General features: G+C 41.3%; 1 protein-coding gene across 4 annotated transcripts in view; it reads left to right on the top strand.

The window, feature by feature from the left end:
• The window catches only part of LOC102310898 (disheveled-associated activator of morphogenesis 1), a 42540-nt gene extending 20042 nt beyond the window's left edge, over positions 1 to 22498 (top strand). For 3 of the 4 annotated variants that reach the window (XM_005914457.3, XM_005914459.3, XM_005914458.2), the window contains exons 2-26: positions 4559 to 4862; positions 6596 to 6685; positions 10747 to 10818; positions 11071 to 11165; positions 11805 to 12138; positions 12259 to 12369; positions 12483 to 12586; positions 12865 to 12931; positions 13018 to 13135; positions 13823 to 13961; positions 14163 to 14221; positions 14311 to 14498; positions 15701 to 15997; positions 16085 to 16192; positions 17061 to 17090; positions 17346 to 17443; positions 17525 to 17609; positions 17817 to 17923; positions 18620 to 18708; positions 18823 to 18991; positions 19178 to 19285; positions 19479 to 19539; positions 19626 to 19757; positions 21021 to 21191; positions 21664 to 22498. In XM_005914457.3, coding sequence (XP_005914519.1) covers positions 4662 to 4862; positions 6596 to 6685; positions 10747 to 10818; positions 11071 to 11165; positions 11805 to 12138; positions 12259 to 12369; positions 12483 to 12586; positions 12865 to 12931; positions 13018 to 13135; positions 13823 to 13961; positions 14163 to 14221; positions 14311 to 14498; positions 15701 to 15997; positions 16085 to 16192; positions 17061 to 17090; positions 17346 to 17443; positions 17525 to 17609; positions 17817 to 17923; positions 18620 to 18708; positions 18823 to 18991; positions 19178 to 19285; positions 19479 to 19539; positions 19626 to 19757; positions 21021 to 21191; positions 21664 to 21876 — 3246 coding nt within the window. In that variant the 5' untranslated portion in view covers positions 4559 to 4661 and the 3' untranslated portion in view covers positions 21877 to 22498. The remainder of the gene's footprint in view (positions 1 to 4558; positions 4863 to 6595; positions 6686 to 10746; positions 10819 to 11070; positions 11166 to 11804; positions 12139 to 12258; positions 12370 to 12482; positions 12587 to 12864; positions 12932 to 13017; positions 13136 to 13822; positions 13962 to 14162; positions 14222 to 14310; positions 14499 to 15700; positions 15998 to 16084; positions 16193 to 17060; positions 17091 to 17345; positions 17444 to 17524; positions 17610 to 17816; positions 17924 to 18619; positions 18709 to 18822; positions 18992 to 19177; positions 19286 to 19478; positions 19540 to 19625; positions 19758 to 21020; positions 21192 to 21663) is intronic. The other variant, XM_005914460.3, reaches the window with a different exon arrangement.
• Positions 22499 to 22508: the final 10 nt, after the last annotated feature.

Here is a 22508-nt window from a genome sequence, read left to right on the forward strand (position 1 = left end):
CACTCATGTAGCATCAGGAAAATCTGGCACACTGAGCCTTTTACGGTTAACGGCAGAGAATCCTAAAGAGGTTAATAAACTGACGGAACAAAATCAACAAAGAAAGATGTGACAGCTGGATGAAGTGTCAGGTCATCCTTAAATTCTTTAGTTTTCCCTGCACATGTTTAGTAACGTGAGTCTCTTTGTGTTTAGCTTAAGATGCTCTTCTTACTTCTGCCTTTTCTCCAGTGGACCTGACAGTTGTGCAGGTTTTAATGGAGAGGTCTTGGGCAGGCACCATGGGCGGGCTCACACTCACTTCGCAAACACTGGGATTGTTTTTACAGTTTGGACTCATGCCAGGTCACCCGCCAAACCACATGGTCAAGAAAACAACGAGACTATCCACAGACAGAAATCTCCTTCACACAAAGAGAGAAGTGTTTGTTAGGAAATGGGTGGGCGGGTCTAGTTATTGGATGTGTATGAATGAAGGAGTACAGAAGAATCTGGGTTAATCTGTATGCATCTGCCTACAAAAGGCATGTTTCTCTGTTAAAGTCCAGGACTTGATTTATTTCAGGATGAATAGCATTCTTCTTGATCATATGAACAATGGGACTGCTACATGGCACCACCATCAACTTTCAGACTCTTAACATTTCAGACATACTACTACATGGATAATTACTGGATATGACCACTAATTTGGCTGTTACTTCTTGGACAGTTAAGATCAGTTCAGCTGGCTAGGCTGTACGTGACCTGTAATTAAAGATAATCTGTTGCTCCCTCTCAGTTAGAGCAGGTGACAGTGGAACGTGTTGTAGTGTGGGTGTTGTTCAGGGTCACAAGACTCACCTGGCTATGAGAGGAATGTTGTCCTGTTGCAACAAGCCTCTGTTAGGTTCGACACCTTGACCGTCTGACAGACAGCCTCCGGGGACTAATGTGAGCGCACTCAGGTCTCAGAGGGTAAACAATTCCAGCACAAAGTCTTCACAGACATCAGATGGTCTCCATGTTCAAACACTCCCGGTGACCTTCTTCGGATGAGTGAGTCGTGGCATATCCTCTGGCTACTGTAGCTGGATGGGGGACCAGCTTTGTCCCACTCTGGCTCACAAGTTTAAACAAAGTTTAGCTAATGGAAAAAAATGGGCAGCTTTGTGTACTAATATGGTCAAAGAAGCCTTTGAAAGGCTTCTTCCCTTCATGCTAGAATAGATTGTGAGTGTGAAGCTAAGCAGCTGCTGCCGAGGCCTCCAGTAGTCAATTTAGAAAAGTCAAGGATGTGTCAAAATAAATATACTATTCAGTGTGTTAATAAAAGAGAGCTGCTGTGTACTTTATCCCACGTGTGGCCATTTGGCCTCGGGCACCGTGTATTTCTAGTGGTACTGTATGCTTTTCATTCACTCTGTTGTATATTTCGGTACGTTTGCTTTCTTTCTTTTTTTTTCTTTAGAAAAGAGTGATTATTGTTAAAATGGAATACATGTCATGACTAGTATTGTTTGACAGTTTGTCCAGTTAATTGTAGTTTGTTGGCTTTCAAGAGCAAAAAGCAGTGATGTGGACAAGTATCTAGTGCTTCGGATTTGTCAGAGTAGCAGTTCGTTATAAACGCAGTCTGCCTTGAGACAAAATTTTAAAAACAAATTTGTTTAAAAGTTAAATTATATCTTATGTTACTGCTTGTGTTAATTATATCTCTTTTAGAGGTTTGCTCCTTTTGTTGTTAGAATCGGCACATCTTAAAGGAGTTATTTGGTGCTTAAGAATAAAAATGATAGAAGGCGACAAATTTTTCTGGTGGTTGGAAAAAGTTGCTGACATCCGTAATTTAAAAAAAAAAAAAAAAAAATACAGCTGCTGGATAGAGGAAACCCATATGAACCAAAAGTGCCAAAAATGGGACAGTGATGCTATCGGGCCCTATTTAGGTTGACCAAAGACATTGCTATAGGAAATGCCCTCACTTTCTCCTTTGGAAGAAATAACTAGTTTGTTTCCTCGGCTCGCTGAGAATAGCGACCCACAATCTTCGATTACCGCTAAGGACGTGACCTGACCAGACTAAATTTAAAAATGCTTCACACTGAACTTGATGCATTCAGTCTGTGTGGAGCATTTGACTTATAGGAAATCACTGGAAAAGGTCAAGTGAACAGGGTTATAATCTGCTGGGCTATTGGTCACCACGACAAGACGTCCAGACATTTCTGCAGTTCAGCACAACCTCTGTGGTTTATGATGCTGAGCCTCACACCACAGTGTAGGGACAGTGTAGAGATATTTTTGTGGTATGCTGACGACAGCATACTTGCGGATATCTGGACATCTCTTTTTTTTATTTCCCAGACAGCAGATATGTCCTTTGTGCACTTGATTTCCTTGTTGAAGATAAACCATCGGGTTAGCGAGCACACTCTGCAACTTTCTTCTCTCTTTGTCACGTTTAACATGATTATTATACTTGTACATGTGTTCCAGGTTGTTCTGGTTTTTTTGGGGGGGGTTTCCTAGTGAGTTTTGATGTTTGTTTTTCTTTTAAAATCTTACCTTATGTTTTACTTTGAGGCTTTAGCAACAACCTTAGCATCTGTCACCCTTGGCTGAAAGCAGAGAGGCAAATGTTTCAAGCACAGTTCAGTCTGGTCACAGGTCAAAGTACAGTCTGAGTGAGATGACTGAAGGGCTCTGGTCTTAACCTCCTAAGACCCGAACTCTTTCATGGCATGCATTTTTAATTTCTCTTTGATATTGGGGCTGACTGGGACCTGATGAATGTTAAAAACAAAGAATTACCTGATTTTATTTTTATTTTTTTAATTTTTATTATTTTTCTGTTTTTACCTGATTTTTACTCCTGAGAAAAATGAGATCCACATATGAAGACGTTCGCTTGAAATTTTGATTGAACAGTGTCAGTATAATGTCCTCGTAAGTCGATATCAGGCTTTTGTAGAGCAAAGTATTTTGGTCCAGGCAACCCCAAATGTGATGTCCACATATGTGGACACCAGGTCCTAGGAGGTTAAACAAGACTAAAGATTTAAACTTTGAAAGTTTAGCTGTTACAGATTGTCCCTCAGAGCCAGAGTTTTAACATCACAATGGCACTTGAGGAAGTGTTGGGGAATTTCCAATGTCATCAGGTTTTATCTTGTCATGATTATTAAAATTTGGACAATAAATCTGTCAGTTGGATATTTTTGTCAGAACCAAAGTAGTCAAACAGCAACCTAAAATATACTGTATCTGGTATTTGGGGGGAGGGGTTACTTAAATGATCCCAAATTTGTATTTATTTTTTTAAATAATCTTCCTCTTGTAAAACTTTCATTGATATGCTGAGACGGTCGTCAGCAATGCTGCTCGTTTGGGACAGCTGAACTCTGTGTATTTTTATCTGTGATAGACAGGCAGGGCAGATAGTTGAGTAGGATTGTGCACATTTCCTACGTTACTGTGGAAACTTACAGCTGCTACAGACCAAACCAAATGTGTAGCTTGTACTGCAGCAGCCAGAAAGTAGAGTCACGTGACTGGATCATCAGGAAGATTGAAGCATTGTATATTCCAGTTTGACATAGTCTCTAAATGTTTTAAATCTCCCCCATCATTAGGTCAGTATGCAGACTGATTTGTACAGCAGCTCAGGGATTACTAAAAGGCCTGCTTTAGCTTTCCCCCCCTCACTGACCAAACCAGTCTCTAAAGACCAGAAGGTATAACACACTGCTCGCCACGGTCATTGTAAACACTCCCTTCTAATTACTACTCGTTAGATCTTCAGAGAAAAGCCAATCCTGAATAGGAGGAATTGGACACGAGAAGACCTGAATTTGCTAATCCAGTCAAATTATCTCCCCCCTTTCAAGTGTCACACTCTCATTGCAGGGCTCTATTGAGTAAATGATATAACCGAGTCTTTTGGGGGCAGAGGACATTGTACTTGCCTTTCAAAAATCATGACCCTACCTCATTAAACATTAGCAGAATCAGAGGTTCATGTTGTAGTACAGTACAATTGTGGCTGGAAGCTTGCTGTGGTTTAATTGAAGAGAACAGAAATTATCAGTCTTTGTTTTTAGCACTTTTCAAATTGTCTTAATTGTGTTTTATTCTTTTTGAAAAGCCAGTTTAACTATGCAGCACAGTGGGGTGGTGGCTAGCTCTGTTGCCTCACAGTAAGACGGTCCTGAGTTTCCTAAGCTATACTGAGTTTGACTCCACCATCTGGCCAAGATCTTTCTCTGTGGCATGCACTCTAACTGGGTACTCTGGCTTCCTCCTTGAGTCCAAAAACAGTAAGCCACTTTTATGCAGTTAGTTGGGTTAGGTTAATTGGTGATTCTAAATTGCCCACAAAAAATTGAATTGAATGTGAGTGGAAATGGTTGTTTGCCTCTCTGTGTTATTCCTGCGTCAGATTGGCGATCTGTCCAATGATAGCTGCGATAGGATAAGGATAAGTGGAAGAGAATGGATGGATGGACAGTTTAACTAATGTGGTCAATACGTCACTCTAATTTGGTCAAGACTCACTGTCCCCTCTTTGTGTCTACAGTGCTCTCTGACGGAGGCCAAACTCTGAGGTGGAGGAGGCTGTAAAGAGGTCCTGAAGGAGCCTCCCCCCCCTCCCTGCCTGACCAGTTAGACATTGGATCGCCATGCCTCCTCGGAAGCGTGGTGGGGGTAGCGGTGGTGGCGGCGGTCGCAGCGGCTTCTCCGCCATCTTCTGTTGTTTTAACAACAGAGACCATCCAGAGATCACCTACAAACTGCGGGATGACTTTGCTCTGCAGTCCATGGAGCCATCACTGCCCATGCCGGGAAATGATGAGCTGGATAGCATGTTCGCCGAGTTGGTGGTAAGACACTGTTCCATTTAGTTTTTTGTTTTTTGCACATCTAAACACTTACAGAAATCAGTAGGTAATCCTGATGTGTCTTATTCAGGATTACTTACTGGAACTTTTATTGTCATGAAAGTATTAAAAATAAAGGTTTCTAGCAAGTTTGAATTCCAGCGCTTCTTTAAAATAAAAGGCCAGCACTTAGCACTGTATCACTGGGCCACCTTGGGATGATTATGACCTTTAAAAACCACCCTATCATACAAATCAAGACAATTTACAATGAAATACTTGAAATATTTTCCAAACTGACTTAAGTGGATGTTTTAAATTGGCTCTAAAATATATTCTTACTACATTGTTTACCCTGTCTGTTACATTTTAAGGCATTCCCAAATAAACTGCCACTTCCTCCCAGTTTAAACTTACACTAACTTGTGAATAACAGGGCCAGACTGCCTTTTTTCCCCTGTCTTATTGTCACTTCTAATTTGTCGTGCCCTCCTCTCGCTCTCTCTTCTGGCCCCTTTTTCTCTCTCATGGTTGCCACAGTAATCTAAGCATGACATTTTTGCACATCAATAGGCCTTATTCAGGAGCTCTTAATGCCTCGGCCTCCTCCATCTGCTAATTGCTTGTTTTTGTCTACCACTCTTTATGAAGACATAATTGAGTACGTTGAGTGTAACGACAAAGAGGCTTTCAGTTGCTCTGTTTACTAGAAGAAAACAGCCACGTGCTTTTCTTTTCACCCAGTATGAGCCACCATGTGCTTGTATAATCAGAATGGGTTTGCTGGGGGGAAAAAAGGCTTATGTTGGAGAAACGAATTTTGAACATCTGCTCTGTTACGATCAGTTAAACTCGACCTTTGAATTTGAAATTTACTCAGACAGTCAGGTGAAGCTACTTTTCCTATCATGCGTTCATACCCAACATAAAACACATACATGCTTTTTATGATTTAGGGAGTAATTGAGTCATTTCCCCAAACACACGTGGCCCTTTTACTGAGGATGTCAATAGGGACTTGATCATTGCACATATTGATTCACCAGGCCTACATTCTTTAGCAAATGAAACCCCCAAAGGCACGTCCCATGATGACTAGTTGTCATTAAAATATTTTGCAATTATTCTGTTAGGTAAACTGCGTTAACATAATCTCTATTTCTCTATAACTTCCACTGCCTCTTTCACATATAGTCATTCAGCTACAGTTCAGCACAAAAAGCCCATAAATCCCTCAGATAAGTTACAGATCTTGCTGAAAATGTCTCAGTCAGTTTTTTTTCCTGGTATTTAGTCAAACGCTTCCCAAAAGCACCCTTTACGCGCCTCTGTGAAATGTCTTTTATACGTTGTGACACATGTTGTTTCCAGATGTTTGTTACCACATGTTGAGCAGGCAAACCACACCTTATCTTTTCCCCATTACTCACACATCTAAAGCCGGGAAGACATCTGATTTGTTTCAAAATCGCACTGAATATATGATGAGACCATCCAGTGATACTATGAAGAGTGAGCTAAAAACAGCTAACAGAGCTGCTCTTCACTTATGTTTTGTTTGGTTTGATGTCAGTTGTTTGTAAATTTGCAGGATGATGGTTTTGAGAAAGATGCTCGATATTTTAACACTCGAGTTATCAATACGGGTTTCATAATCTAACGTTCAGCGATTTGTTACTGTGACTCAGCACCAACATTTCTTAACCTTTTTCTTCTTTTTCATCTTCATTTTGCAGGATGAGCTTGATCTTACAGAGAAACACAGGGAAGCCATGTTCGCACTGCCTGCAGAGAAGAAATGGCAAATCTACTGCAGCAAAAAGAAGGTAAACAGATCTCTGTTGGCTGCATAGCACATTACACCATATCAGCCTTCATAGACTCGCTGCTGTCTGCCTTTTTTTTGGGGGGGGGGGGCTGCAAATATCCCAGTAGCCAATTTTATGTAATCTCCTCCCTCATTGATTTGTTGATCCCTTGAGCTGTGTGTTTTCTGAGTCTTTTATCGCTGGATCCCTATGCTTACTGCAGACCATTTTATTTTGATGTAGTGAATATGTCACTGCTTACAGTAATATTCAGGACAGCATTGTGAACCACCTTTTGCTAATTTAATAGTGTGCCTCCTTAGGAATTCAACTTGACAGATAATTAAAATATAAAGGGTAGCTGAAAGGGTGTGTTAATGGAAACTAGCAGTTAAAGTTGACGTACGTCTGTACTGGTTTTAATCTCTCACAAAAGAGGGAAGTGGCTAAATAACATGAGGGAAGTTTGATACTACGCCAGTGCAGTATATTTAAGGCTTCTGCCAGAAACCGGTTAGTCTGCAGTGTTCTCATCTAAATTATCAAACCATTCCTGTAATGTAGAGGCTTCGGTACTACGCCTTCCCCACAGTACTGAAGTAGTTCTGGTATCTGCAATATTTTGCTTTAAGAAATAAGTAACTTACATTTCAGACTTTATTAGGATCAAAACTTGGGCTCATTTTCATTGCATCTGCCTACTGTTTGTATAGCCAATTAATGTATTGCTTATGCAAGCCATTATCAGTCAAACAGATAGCTAAACATTTCAACAAAGCACATCATTCCCATTCCACAAAGTGCTTGTAATATCCCAGCATTAATCCCCTGTTCTGTTATACATCTTGAGTTAGTCACTTTCTCCCTCGCTACAAAGTAAATCTTTTCTACTTAAAAAGAGCTCCTTTGTGAATAACTTCCTTGAGCGGATGCTACATGAGGTGCATATAAAAATAGTGCGTAGAGGGAGTAAAGCGAAAGCTAAATCTGGCCTCCTACATTAGATAATCCACTAACAGGGAAGGTACTGTCAGAAATGATGAAGTTCTGAAGATTTCAAAGTTCCTATTTTTTCCCTTTAAATTTTGACAGCGCATTTCCTCCCACACAGCGTGGTTTTTCTCTTCTTCTCTTCCTGCCTGATTCAAAAATGAAGAAAACTTGGCATATTTTTGATTTAGATTTTTTTTTAATTCTCTTTTAGGTAACACACCTATCCCATCAAAGCATTCATGTAGACACAACATATACTCTACTACTCTGTGATAGTGTCGTGTTTCATTATGGCCTTCCAGATAAAAGGAACGTCAGCTGTTTCTCCACATAATAACAACTCATCCTCAGTATGCAGGAAAATGCAGACGCCTGTTCTGCTTTAGCTCAGTGCAAGTTCAGCTACCTCTTAATGTGCCCACACATTTTTACAGCAGTGTTTCAAGGCCAAAGGTATGAGGGTGTAGGATATCCTGTCCTGACTAGTATGCAGACGGGCCATGCAGATTTATTAATCTTTTCCTACATCTGGTAACAAACTGGATGGTGAGGAGTACTGGGATTTAGCCAGATGGATTGGATATTTAGATTGTGTGTGTGTGTGTGTGTGTGTGTGTGTGTGTGTGTGTGTGTGTGTGTGTGTGTGTGTGTGTGTGTGTGTGCACTATGTAAATCCCCAGATAAAACAGCTGCAGAAAGGCATAGATGTTATTAGGCCAGAACAGCAGAGCAAAAAAAAAAAATCACCATTGTTTGAAATGTCAGTTTTCTTCCTGAATGTAAATGCTTTTGCTTTAGCCAGCCCAGAGAGTTTAAATATGCATGAAACAAATGTAGCTCTTGGCAATGAATTGAATAGGTGCGTTTCCCAAAATGTCAAATTACTCCTTGTAAAGATTTGTGTTTGAGCCAAAAGTGTGTATTCATGTTGATGGATAATTTCTTTGCAGAAATGGTACGTTTCCAGCACAGTTAAGTTATTGGATATGACGAGAAGCTCGAGGAGCCACGTCAAATTTTCCTCTTTCACTGGACACATACTTTAAGTATAGGTACACTTATGGCTTACTTTAGCTGCAGACAGCATCAACTAGTCAGTCACAACAAGGCAAGTGATGGAGAGTGCTGCATGCTCCTGCATCTACTGTGCCCCAGTTAGTGGCCTTATTTCAGTAGCATCACAGTGCACCTTAAAAATAAACCTCAGAATCGTTGCTTTACTTCTTTTGTGTTAAAGGGAAGTTGGGGGAGGATTTAGGTGAGTCAACCCTTTTTAAATGCAGTGTGGACCTACAGAATAAGGGTGAGGGAGGAGAGACAGAACAGACATCAATATTGCTGACTCTGCAGCAAACTTTGGCTCCAACTCGGACAGATTAAAAACTCACCATCAGAGATTCAGAGAGGAAGGGTGCGTGCGTGCGTGCGTGCGTGTGTGTGTGTGCGTGCATGCAGAGAAAAGAGGAAGCACTTAGTTGTCCAAAGCAAACAGGAAGGCTTCACTTCCACAGGTGCTTCTTTTGTATGTGAGCAGCGGGTGGGTGAGTGAGGGGGTGATAAGGAGGAAGATGGGTCATTATCGGGGCACTCAAAGCCCAAGTGATGAGGGTGCTCTTTTTCCACCAGTTGCTTCTTGGCTTCAGAAGTCAAGCTGGATGTGGAGGAGATAAGTCATTCAAAGCTTTAGCTGTTTAGTTTGGCCAGACACCTGAGCTGATGAAATCATGCTGTAGAGAATCAATCTGCTTCCTGTCTCTTGTCTTTTGTCCATTTTCTTCAAGGCTACATCATCTGCCAAGAAGATGATTTACTGATCTGGTTGTCAGCAAAGATTTTTTTTGTTGGGTTTCAGATTTTAACGTGAGGAAAAAAGAAAAGTTTAACTTCTAACTTCTTGAGTTCTGAAACGGGCTAACTATTAAATGCACAGTTTAAGATTTCGTAATGTGTCTCTGACCTTTATTTTTTTCAAATGTGAAAAAAAACAAACCCCTCAAAATACACTCCTAGCCTGTCATCATAACTCTAAATAAACTGTGGGTATTTTATATTTTGAAGACCGCTGACTTAGAAGTTAAAGGAGTAACTCTTTAAAATGTAAAAGTGGTCCCACCTCTGCGTCTCCTTCGCCTCTTCAAACTGACTGGACATTTTCCAGGACCCATCTGGTCAAGCTGGCACTGGTCTTGAGTGGAACAGCAGGATCAGTCCTTCCTGTCACAGCACAAACCTTGCAGACCAGCCAAGGCCCACAGTTTCGACCAACAGCGGCCAAATCTCTACAGGCTCGCTTTATTAACCGACGCCCAATTAGTTTCTGATGGTCACAGTTCACTTGTGCCTAATGGAGCATGAGTTAAACTGAAAGCCAAGAAAGCTTTTATGTACATGCCAAGGTTAGCTTCAAGTCACTTTAACCTCAGTGCTTTAGTAGTCTTTTTAAGTCAAATATGAAATCATCTCAGAAGTGCCTAGCAAGTTTTTTGTTTTTTGTTTCCCTCCCCCTCCTTTAAACTTGCAATGCAAACGTGCCCGTGAGCAAGATTAATCTCACCATAAGTCAGGCCATGTCCTTAATCCACGGTTTAAACATGCATTTGCTAATCTCACGATTTTCTCAAGCAGCTGTGCACTCGTGTTTTGGCATTTTTCACCACCTCCTGAAACTTAGTGAAGCTCTGGAGGATAAAATAGCTTGAATATCTGTGTCGCCCTACTTTGAGCTCTCGATTCGTTTTTGGCTGGTGGCTATTTAAGCTCCAGTCCGTCTGTTCCCTGTCCATTTGTCTGTGTTTGTGTGCATCGTGTCTTTCAAAGCCAATCAATCTGAAAAGTGACGGAAAGAGGGGGAAAAAAATAATTTGCTTTGAAGTTAGACTTCAGGGTATTCGAACATGTGACATGAACCAAATAACTTTTCTTCTCATGTGAAATATGTCCTTCCAAACCACATTCTTATGTAACTTTGAAAAATGAAAATCATACCCAGTTAATATTTATGAGCTAATGCCTCATGTTTTCCTTCATTTTAATTTTCTTGTCTACTTTAATGACAGTGAAATGTATTTCATTTTTCTGTTTTTCAGGAACAAGAAGAAAACAAAAGTGCAACTAGCTGGCCAGAATATTACATTGATCAGCTCAATTCAATGGCAGCTGTAAGTAGTAACATGAGCAAGATGTCTTTTTTTTTTATTTACTAAATGGTCTTTTCTTTTATGTAGTGATGAGATATGATGACTTTTAAACATTTTGCACGTTTGTGGTGCTGAAATATCACAACCAGATTTTTACACTTTTTTTTTTTCCTTATTGAAATTTGTTTTGTTTTTTGTGACCTGTTTATCATTAAGAAAATTAACTTTATTTTGGCCTCAGATCTTTATGATGTTCAATCTTTTGCTGAACAGAGAAAGACGCTCCTCGCTCTGGAGAAAGAGGATGAGGAGGAGAGGAACAAAACTATAGAGAACTTGAAGACTGCTCTGAGAACCCAACCTATGAGGTGACCAAAAAGTTTAGAACAGCAAATAAATACACTCACATTCACATTAAAAACTATGGCAGATCCTAGGGATGAAAAACAAATGAACACATTAAATTATAACAGCTTGTGCTATAGAGCCTCAGTTTTAAGGCTACATGACTATCAGGTAAGTATCTGATGTTGCACACTACCAAGACGCAGTAAATAAACTGGAGGTCTGTAGCGTGCAAGCTGATAGCTGTTGATATATTTTTCTTTTTCATGTGCCCAGATAGTTTATGTATCTAAACTCAGCCCCCCCCCCTTTTTTTTTTTAATGTCACCTGTCATCATATCTCCTGTTATTAACCTCCATCGCTGCATCTGTCGCTCTTTTCAGCTCCTCATACTCGTATGGAAATGCACCCTTTAAAAATTGAACACCCGTAAAGGTTTTTCATTGATATAAAAGAACATTAAAGGAGACCCTCTCATTTTCAACACTTACTAAATATTAATTCATTGTACTGCAAGAATACACAAGGACACAAGGAACATTCACTGCAGTTTTAACCCAAAAACTTGGGTATTATCGATGCACTATACTTCTATGGTATAGTTAGTATTTCCTTAAGCGCTAAGATCATCTCTGTAAATCGCAATGACGTCTCTGTTCAGGTTTGTGACTCGATTTATTGATCTGGATGGCCTGACGTGTATCCTGAACTTCCTGAAAAGCATGGACTATGACACCACAGAATCACAGATCCACACGTCTCTCATCGGCTGCATCAAAGCTCTGATGAACAACTCGCAGGGCCGCGCCCACGTCCTCGCTCACTCCGAGAGCATCAACATCATCGCCCAGAGCCTGGCCACAGAAAACATTAAGACAAAGGTGGCAGTCTTGGAGATCATGGGTGCTGTATGTCTGGTGCCTGGCGGGCACAAAAAAATCCTGGAGTCAATGCTGCACTACCAGCGTTTCGCCTGCGAGAGGACACGCTTCCAGGTGGGTGGGAGCAGTTGAGGGCAGTGCTCTGATTTTAAATCTTTCACAGAGACGTAAAGCAATTTAAAAGCAACATTGCTTGAAAGTATTAATCATCTGTAATGGATTTTCATCTCTCAGACACTTGTAAATGATCTGGACCGGAGTACGGGGCGGTACAGAGATGAGGTCAGCTTGAAAACAGCCATCATGTCCTTTATTAATGCTGTGCTGAGTCAAGGAGCTGGAGAGGTAATATATACTGTTTTCATGCATCTTTTCACACAGGAGTCACTTATTCAAGAGGCTCTTTAAAGCACTGCTTGCATCAGTATCTTACTGCTGTTTTTTTCCCCCCGTTTTAGACTAGTTTGGAATTCCGTATTCACCTCCGATATGAATTTCTTATGCTGGGGATCCAACCTGTGATCGATAAGCTACGCTCTCATGAAAACGCCACGTTAGACAGGTGAGGTGCAACTTCACTCCAAAACATAATCTCTTCCAAAGTGGTGTCTGTAAACATTTACAGATCAGTCGAACAGCTAAAGAAGTACAGAAGCACACATACTGTGAGTCAAAACCTCGGCTTTAAACTCTACACATTATCCTGGAACTCTACCCCCAACAACAACAACACAGTAGATTTCAAAGTCTTTCCAACTAATGCGTGTCAACATTAATGCTCTGATCTTTCTAAGCTGTAAGTGTGCGAGTTCATCACTTAATTCTCTGTGACACTTTCAGGCATTTAGACTACTTTGAGATGCTGCGGAACGATGATGAGCTGGCTGTGTCAAAACGTTTCGAGTCGGTAAGGAAAAGAAACATCTCTCCCTTACTCATCATGTGAGGAACAAATGTTTATTCATTTGGGGGTTTTTTATGCTTCTTATCCAGGTACATGTAGACACCAAAAGTGCCACGCAAGTTTTTGATCTCATCCGGAAGAAGATGAGCCACACTGATGCATATCCGCACTTTATGTCTGTCCTGCATCACTGTCTGCTCATGCCACGTAAGTTTAGTTGTTTGTGACTGGACAAACAGGCTTGATAAATATTATATAATAAGAATGTTGACTTTGTCCTGATTAGTCAGTCCAGAAGGTGGATTAGCACATTCCCAGCCAAACTAAAGCTGTATTCATTCAGATGCTAATATTTAGTTCCGTAACTATTTTCCCTACCTCTCACTTTCAATGGATTTGAAGTGAAAGAGCCACTAAAGACACGACTGCGCGAGGCTTTTTGCTTTAACTCTCACTCCTCTATTCTGTGTTTTTCAGGCATTTTTTTTTGAAGAAATGAAAATGGGAGTGAGCCGCAACCAGTGATGTGGTTTCACCCCAGTGTTAGCAATAATCTGCAAACTTAGGAAGGAAAAATAAAACAATTATATATTAAATTTGATGCAGTGCACTTTTAATTTCCACAGTAAAGTATAACAGCAGTACCGCATGTTGTGCACTGTGAGTTTATAAGGCACCAGTTAACATCTTGTCCCCATGTGACTGATGAAATTTCACCAATCAGTAAGAAATACATTTGTCATCTTGTTGTAGCCTTTAATTATTTTGCCTCCTTTAGGCTATCTAACCACTGTGGATCCAAGTGTAATCAGTATTTTCTCCGATAACACTGAATGGAAGAAACATGAGTAATGGGAAATTTGCTTTCTTTGCTCTCTTTCTTTCCGTGTCCAGACAAGAGAAGTGGAAACACCGTACAGTACTGGCTGCTATTGGACCGCATCGTCCAGCAGATGGTCTTGCAGAATGATAAAGGTCATGACCCTGACGTCACACCACTGGAGAATTTTAACGTGAAGAATGTTGTCCGGATGTGAGTGCACCGATTTTCCTCTGCACAGACGGACACGTAAACATGGAACGGATTGAAGAATGTAGAACAGGGCTGAAGTAGAAATCAATGTGTTTGACAGCGTTGGTTCAAAAATAGCTCCCCTTTTATGTTCAGAAAAACAATCAGTGAAGTCGTTCGCGGAGACGCTGTAAGTAATTACGTGCGTCATTCTCTCTGCAGGCTGGTCAATGAAAATGAGGTCAAACAGTGGAAGGAGCAGGCAGAGAAAATGAGAAAAGGTGTGTGCGATTATAAATGGAATGGGACAATTTTCTTACCAATGAAAATCACGTTTTAATAAAATCTTGCTTTAATTTCCCCATCACAGAGCACCATGAGCTGCAACAGAAGTTTGAGAAGAAGGAGCGTGAATGTGACGCCAAGACCCAGGAGAAAGAGGACATGATGCAGACCCTCAACAAGATGAAAGAGAAGCTGGAAAAGGAGAGCAATGAGCACAAAAATGTCAAACAGCAAGTGGCTGAACTCACCGCACGACTGCATGAGCTCAGCACCGTATGTTTCCCTTTAAAGTACTTTGCAATTACAATTACCTTCAAATGAAAACCTTAATGAGTAGGATGATGGACTCTGACAGCCAGCGGTGGTCCAGAATAATCATATGACCTAATCTAAGAAGTTAGGAGTAGTCCTTTAGATATCACAATGTGATCTAAATTTATTAAAACCTCAAAATTAAGCAGTTTAAGTTTTGTTTTTTTTTTTGTTTTTTTTTGTTTTTTCTAGATAAAAAGCAGAAATGAAAAAATGAACCATTTTTAACTTCTGTCTGAAAGGTCAGGTTGAAGGGAACACTTCTGTTTATTTTCATATATTTCATATATACTGTTACTGTGGCCCTGAGTTCAAGCACATGCAAGCCCACAAATTACAATGGAAATTGAGTAAAACATAAACGAAATAGAAAATGTTCACAAAAAACCTTATAAAACAAAAGTGTTTTCGGGGTGACAACAATGTGACAGAACAGCTGCCGAGGTGACAAGCTACTGAACGACTAATAGCAAACACCTATCTATGCATGAGTCATGCGATTAAAATGCACATTAGCCGCATCTTTTTGTTCCTCACAACGATGAAAACTGTTAAGAAAAAAAAAACAGAGCCTCCTGTCATTTCCACAGTTTTTATGTCACATTGTTGTCTCCCTAAAAACATGTCCTTTGTATTTTGTGTGCTTTTGGAGTGTTTTTCTATTTGCCTGCATTTTCATAAGTCCAAGTGCATTTAACCTCTCAGGGCCAACATAGAATGCAGATAAAAGAAGATGACAGCTGATGGTTTTGAGAATCCATTTCAGCTAATGTACCCCTTTTCTGCTGGACTATAATCAGAATTCAGAAAGCACCCAAGACCAGGAATCTTGTTTCCAGTCTATAGTGACTACAAGTCTACTGAAATGGCACAAAACTATCATAAAAACTGTGTTATTGAAGGCCAAATGTAGGTTTAAGAAACTAATAATACACAGCTACCTTACTTGAGAAAGAAACTCATGAAATTAGGAAAACCTTTTGCTTTATGATAACAAAAATTAGACTTTTAGACTGGTATCGTTTTAATTATGAATCAGTGTGGTATGGTTTGTGTTGAAAAAAGCATAAAAAAAATTTTTGTAGTTACGATTCCATTGAATGTGCAGCAATACTCTTTCCATGAGAATTGAACCCCTCTCGTGTTCCCATGTGTCTCTGCAGAGGCAGGCAGCTGTTGTTCCTGGCGGCCCTCCTGTTGCCCCCGGCCCCCCTGGTGGCCCGGTGCCTCAACCAGGCTTTGCAGGAATAGCCCCACCTCCTCCACCACCTCCTGGTGGTATGATGCCTCCTCCGCCACCCCCACCGCCTCCGCCAGGTGGCCCTCCACCTCCCCCTGGGCTCCCGCCCATTGGAGGTATCCCTCCACCACCAGGAGCGCCCCTGGGATCATCGCTGAAGAAGAACATTCCTCAGCCATCCAACCCTCTCAAGTCCTTCAACTGGTCCAAGTTAGCTGAGGTATGAAGAGCAGAGGCACAGGAGGCCTCCAGATATTCCTGCTCTTTGTTAAAATTTGACATATAAGATGTCTTATTTTCCTCTCAGAATAAGCTGGAGGGTACAGTCTGGATGGAGGTGGACGATGCCAAGGTTTTCAAAGTGCTGGATTTAGATGACATTGAAAGAACCTTCTCAGCCTATCAGAGGCAGCAGGTACTGAGAATGATGTAGTTCACCTTTCACTCTCACCACATGTTGCTATGTTGTCTATCATTAGATAAGGCCAAGGGTAGATATGTGGGTTTGGGGTGGGCAGAGGGTTCAGTTTGCTTGCAGTTTTTTTGGGGGATTTAGACTTGGCTGCTGTTCAGTTCCTTGGATTTTTTTGCTAAATTTTTTTTTTTTTACTGTTGTACAACTTTTCTTTCCTAAGCACAGTTTGGTCATGGGGAAGAGGTCAGATCAATAAAAACAGGAGAAAGGAGATATTTTGAGATACACTTGGCAGTTAATTAGATTCCAGACTTTCATGCTTGAATGATTTTAAACTCCTCACATTTCGAATGGAACGCTTTTTCTTTTTTTTTCCTAATGGTTTAGATCATTCTGCCATATGTGATTGAAAATGCATGAGTGCGCTGCTCACAATCAGCTGTTCCTTTTTTCTTTCAGTTTGCAACTGATGTAGTTTCTAGAAATTCATAATCGGTAGTTTCTGGATTAGAAGGGCATGTCTTTTTAAAGATGAAACTGCAGACAGCCCAGTATATAAAATGTGATCTAACGCATGTTGAATCCACACACATTAAAAAAAAAAAAAAAAAAAAAATGTGCATTTTAGATACTCAGCATCACCCTGATCAGTTTAATGATTAGTTATGTGCACAGCATGTGAAGAACAAGCATGTAGTGATAATCTGAACAGCCACTTACAGTATGTCTTACTATGCTCACATCATTGCTGATCCATTGTCATTGAAGTGCTGAATGATTCATTTGTTCTTATGGGCTGCAATCACGTAACTGCTTTACTTATTCTAATGAGTGCTTACATCTTCCCTGCTTCTTGCCTGCATTTTAGGACTTCTTAATGATCAATAACAGCAAACAGGTGAGTGCACTTACAGTGCAGTAGTTTCTACAGTCACTCTTTGTTCATATATTTGGCGTCAGCTGTCTTGTCGTGTTTGTGTGTTCTCGTGAATTCTACAGCCACTCTCTTTCCTTTCAAATGTGTTTTAAGCTCTCCTTCGGGATTCTGGCACATGTGTCATCCAGTCCTAATTGTTATGCGTTTGTCTGTGACTGTAACTGAAACAAAATGTGAGCTTCATGCTTTCTAACCTCTTAATCACTGTGCTAACAGAAAGAGGCGGAAGACGACACGCTGGGCTCCAAAAAAGTCAAGGAGCTGTCAGTGATTGATGGCCGTCGAGCTCAAAACTGTAACATCCTGCTCTCACGGTAAGTTCAGTTCAGGATTTAAAAAAAAAAAAACCCAGACACAGCAAGATGTTATTATATTCTATCTGTTGTGCACTGCAGACTGAAGCTTTCAAATGATGAGATTAAGAGAGCCATCCTAACCATGGACGAACAGGAGGACCTTCCCAAAGACATGCTGGAGCAGGTACGGCTTTCATGCAAACATAAAACAGCTGTGCTTTCATTAATGCACGTCAGTTTAAATCACAAGTAGTTAAGAGGTGAGCGGCAAACGTCATGCGCCTTGGAGCGAGAGACAGTGGAAGCAGAGATTCAGGCATGTTCACTGACGACAAAAAGCAGAGGTGTCTGAGTATTCGATATAATGAAAAGTCTTTTCCTTGTCCTTTAGTTGCTGAAGTTTGTCCCAGAGAAGAGCGATGTGGATCTCCTCGAGGAGCATAAACATGAGCTCGATCGAATGGCCAAACCCGACCGCTTCCTTTACGAGATGAGCAGGTGAGTTTCTCTTTATGTGCAGCGTATTATTTCACTGTTTACCAGCTGATAACCACAGAGCTGACAGCATCAGGGCAGAGCAGCTCAGATCTGCTGACAAACAATAGTCTTTGTTTCCTCTTGGTCTGAGTAGATAAACCCAGTGACATATGGTTTTCTACTTAACGGGAACAATAGCCGTCTGTGTGAAACACTGTTTTGGAGAAAGTGAGCCGATAATTTAATAACTTTTATTGCAGTTTTGCAAATAAAGTCATGTAAGACAAAAGAAAGGAGTGTGGTCACCAGCAAAGGTCAGGTCGCTGGTGGGTGAGATCCTGCAGCATAGCAACAGCAGAAATGTATGTAAAGGAAGAATCACACAGTCCGTTTTGTCTTGTTTCCTCTAAGAAGTGCCGCTGTAGTTTCCAGTTTGTCGTCTTACAGGCTGGACTGGAAGACAGATGCCACTGTGGTATTCATTAAGTGCACAGTCTGTGCTTTATAGGCTTAAATCATAAACACAGCCAAAAATAAGCTTCAGTACCACAACTAAAACTTTGATATGCTTATATAAAACTTGTATAGTGTGGCGATTTAAGTGCAATGTTCATGATTGTGGCTTTTGTCTACATTTGTGGATTTCCCTGTTTATAATTTATTATTTGTATCTTTTTCTCCTTCTTCTCTGACACGTTATTTCCATCCTCGGTCCAGAATAAACCATTACCAGCAGAGGCTGCAGTCTTTGTACTTTAAGAAGAAGTTTGCAGAGAGGATAGCTGAGATCAAACCCAAAGTTGAAGGTGGGAAATATGTGCTTTATACAATAAAAATGATATCTCAAATATGATTGCTATGATTTATCCAAAGCAAACATATTTATATCTCCAACTTTGTCTATTTTCCTGCTGCTTTAGCGCTGGGTAAGGCGTCTAAGGAGGTTTTAAACAGCAGAAACCTGAAGCAGCTGTTGGAGGTGGTGCTAGCATTTGGAAACTATATGAACAAAGGTCAAAGGGGCAATGCTTATGGCTTCAAGGTGTCTTCACTCAACAAGATCGCGGATACTAAATCCAGTATCGACAAGTAAGAACATTTTTCAACAGTGGTATTAAAACTTTGCAGGCAGCAGTAGCAAGAATGGCATGCGGTGTATAAAAGTCACATCTGGGAATATTATAGTGATGAAATTTCATGTGGATATTCATATCTGAAAGTCCATCATGAAAGCCCTATATTGCACATTTGACACATTTTGCTGTGTGTTTGCAGAAACATTACTCTGCTGCACTATCTGATCACCATCCTGGAGAAGAAATATCCCAAAGTCCTGAAGTTCCAGGAGGACCTGCAGAGTATCTCAGAGGCAGCCAAAGTCAAGTAAAGGCCGGGAGCAGTGATTCCCAAGTGTTTTCCTAATTTTTGTTTGTAAAATATGCCACCAATTGTGGTTCAATTGTTGGCATATAAAAAGAGAGTTTTCTGTAAAGGGTGAATCATCTGCATGGGGAACCTAATTTTCAGCTACTTCCTTTTTAAGTGAATGGTGATGACCTTTCTTTCTTCCACGCAGTATGACGGAGCTGGAAAAAGATATCGGCAACCTGCGCAGTGGATTAAAAAGTGTAGAGAGCGTAAGTCATGGATATTTATTTGCAAACTCAGCAGAGCTCTTCTTTATGTTCTCTTTCTAATTGCTCCTTTTGATTTCCACTTGCAGGAACTAGAATACCAGAAGAAAGGGCCGCAGGAGCCGGGTGACAAGTTTGTGTCGGTGGTGAGCCAGTTCATCACCGTGGCCAGCTTCAGCTTCACTGATGTCGAGGACTCTCTCATCGAGGCCAAAGAACTGGTGAGTCATTCGGCCTGTGTGGTTTCTCCAGAAAACCCGAGGGTGTGCACGTGCGTTTGAGCAGACCGGACAGCGTCGCAGTCGCCTGCAGACACAGGCGCTGAAAGCTTGCATCCCATTTCCTCTCCATGCAGCTGTTTCTACAAGCCTTACTGACCCCGCCAGGGACCTTTCTAGGAAAGCGACCAGCAGGAGAAGCGTTTCGGCTTCCTGCTGCAGTGCCACCGACACTTTATTGTGCGGCCTGCTTGTCGCCATGTGTGAGGGCCAAGAGTGCAAACAGGAACATAGGCTTTAATATTATTTCACACTGTGGACATCAGATTACACCTGCCAACTTTAAGATGTCACTTTATGTTGTGCAAACAGAATCACAGCATCGAAGCAAACGAAGACGAAGCAAATGTGGATTTTATGGGGACTAAACTCCACTACCAGCAGAAACCTGAACATGTTCACATTTCAAAGGGCCGTTTGACACGCTAACCTGGGATTTATGTGTCTGTCTTCCTGAATGGCAGGAAGAGGTGTTTTTTCTTTATTATTTTTATATGTCCCACAGTGTGTGCCACATTGACATGAGGACTCAGCTGGTAACATGGGAACCATTAGTTGCTGTTAATCATTTACAGTATGCCACGGTTAAATATTTGAATGTTTACAGCGGCCTTCTGTACTCACGACTGGGAGCCAGATAACCTCGTGACCCTCTAAGTGGGTCACTGCATCAGCTCTGTGCATATAAACAAAACAAAAGCAGAAAAAGGTGACTGTGAAATAGAGTTTATTGATTGTTGCTGTGAGGAAGTTGAAAAGAAATGTATTCTTTTTTTTTTTCTTTCTTTCTAATGGGGGAAAAACAAACTTCAGCATCTTTTCAGCTCATAGTTTCCCTGTCTATGCCATAACTGCTGTTAGCGGTCACATTTTTTGAAGCTGTATCTTCCCAGCATGATCTTGCATCTGGATGTTCTTTTTTTTTTCTTTTCTTTTTTAATTTATTGTGAAAAACACCCAACAAGCACATTGCCTTAATTTGAGCTCTGGCTCCAGTCTCTGACCTCAGCTGCAATCAGTAGCCGGTGAGATCTGGATGAACACGGGCTTCAAAGCCCGACCACTCCTGCCCTGCTCTGGTTTCAAAGAGCTGGGGCCTAATGACTCTCCTGTAAAGCAGTCAAAGATGGAATAAAACGCGGTTCTGCTGCGTCCTGCTGTAAATCTAATCCCATGTGCCCCCTCCTCTTCTCTTTGGTCCCGCAGTTCCTGAGGGCAGTAAAGCACTTTGGTGAGGATGCCAGTAAGATGCAGCCAGATGAGTTCTTTGGCATCTTCGACCAGTTCCTGCAATCGTTCACAGAGGCTCAGCAGGAGAACGAGAACATACGAAAACGAAAGGAAGAGGAGGAACGCAGGGCCAAAGTAGAAGCTCAGGTATGCGACTGATCTCTCTTTTCATCCCCTGAGATTCTCAGTAGAGCTATAGCTGCTATTAAACACTTATTTAGCACCTTCAATTTATTAAATACTACAATGCCTTCATTTAGCAAAAGTTACACAGTCATAGGAAATATATTTGATCTGTTTTCTGTCCTACATGAGAAGATAGTATGACTCACATCTGTGCAGCTCATTAGGTCTGATTAGATTAGAGCTGAAAAATGGCTTCCTAACCTTTGATCAAAGGTGCCAGCATCTGCCCACTAACTCCTCTACAGCTCATTGCATTATACAGTGCATTGATATTATATAGTCAAATTGGATGTTATTACGTGACTGCTTCTCTGAGTCATAAATAAATAAAAACCAGGAGGGCTCAGATTCCCGTATCCAAGCAAAGCTAATAATGCTCTTATCCTCTCACCTCTTCAGATATTTAAATGACAGTTTTCATTTGTGTCCCCAGCTACGTGAGCAGAGGGAGAAGGAGCGAAAGGCCCGGAAAGCAAAAGCGAACGGAGAGGAGGATGGCGGTGAGTTTGATGACCTCGTGTCAGCGCTGCGGTCGGGCGAGGTCTTCGATAAGGACTTGTCCAAGATGAAACGTAACCGCAAGCGGATCAACAACCAGAATACAGACTCGGGCAGGGAGCGACCAGTCACAAAGCTGAACTTCTAAATGGGCTCGATCACTCGCAACCCCCTGCTCATCATCATCAGCCTCCCTCTGGGGCGAACTGACATCCACATTCCTCTTCACCCTCCTCCACTCCCACCCACCTCGGCTCCGGTGAACCACAGCATTGCGTCATCGCAGCAGGGCCACACACAGCACAACATGATTAGACCTCTCATCCTCTAAGATTTTGATAAGAAATAGAGCAGAAGCCAAAGGTTGATACTCTTGGACCAAACAAGAGGGTGGAAAAGAAATGTTTTAAGTCATGCTGGAGAAAGGTTTTCACGGGTGTTTTGACAGGATCCGTTCGGTGCCGTTTTTGTACGTGAATCTATGCACAGAGTGAAATGTGCATCTGGTCGAGTGTTTCCGAGGCTGGAAGCTCGATCAAAGCAAGAGGACTATTCCTCTAAATGGGGCCATTTTGTACAGACTGAGGTGTGCTGCTTTCACCTGCCTGGATTTTCCGAGAGATCATTTCTGGAGACTAGACCTAAGCTTCCTCTTGATGCTGCCGCTCTCTTGCAGTCACAGCCATCACAGGACTGAGAGACTGTGTTGTATAGACGGATGTGGTTTTAATTGCAAGTGACACAGCTGAGGGTCGTGTTTTTTTTTTTTTGTTTTTTTTT

This window comes from Haplochromis burtoni, unplaced genomic scaffold (genome assembly GCF_018398535.1).
Source record: "Haplochromis burtoni strain Fernald_Lab_line unplaced genomic scaffold, NCSU_Asbu1 Contig_8, whole genome shotgun sequence".
Lineage (NCBI taxonomy): Eukaryota > Metazoa > Chordata > Actinopteri > Cichliformes > Cichlidae > Haplochromis > Haplochromis burtoni.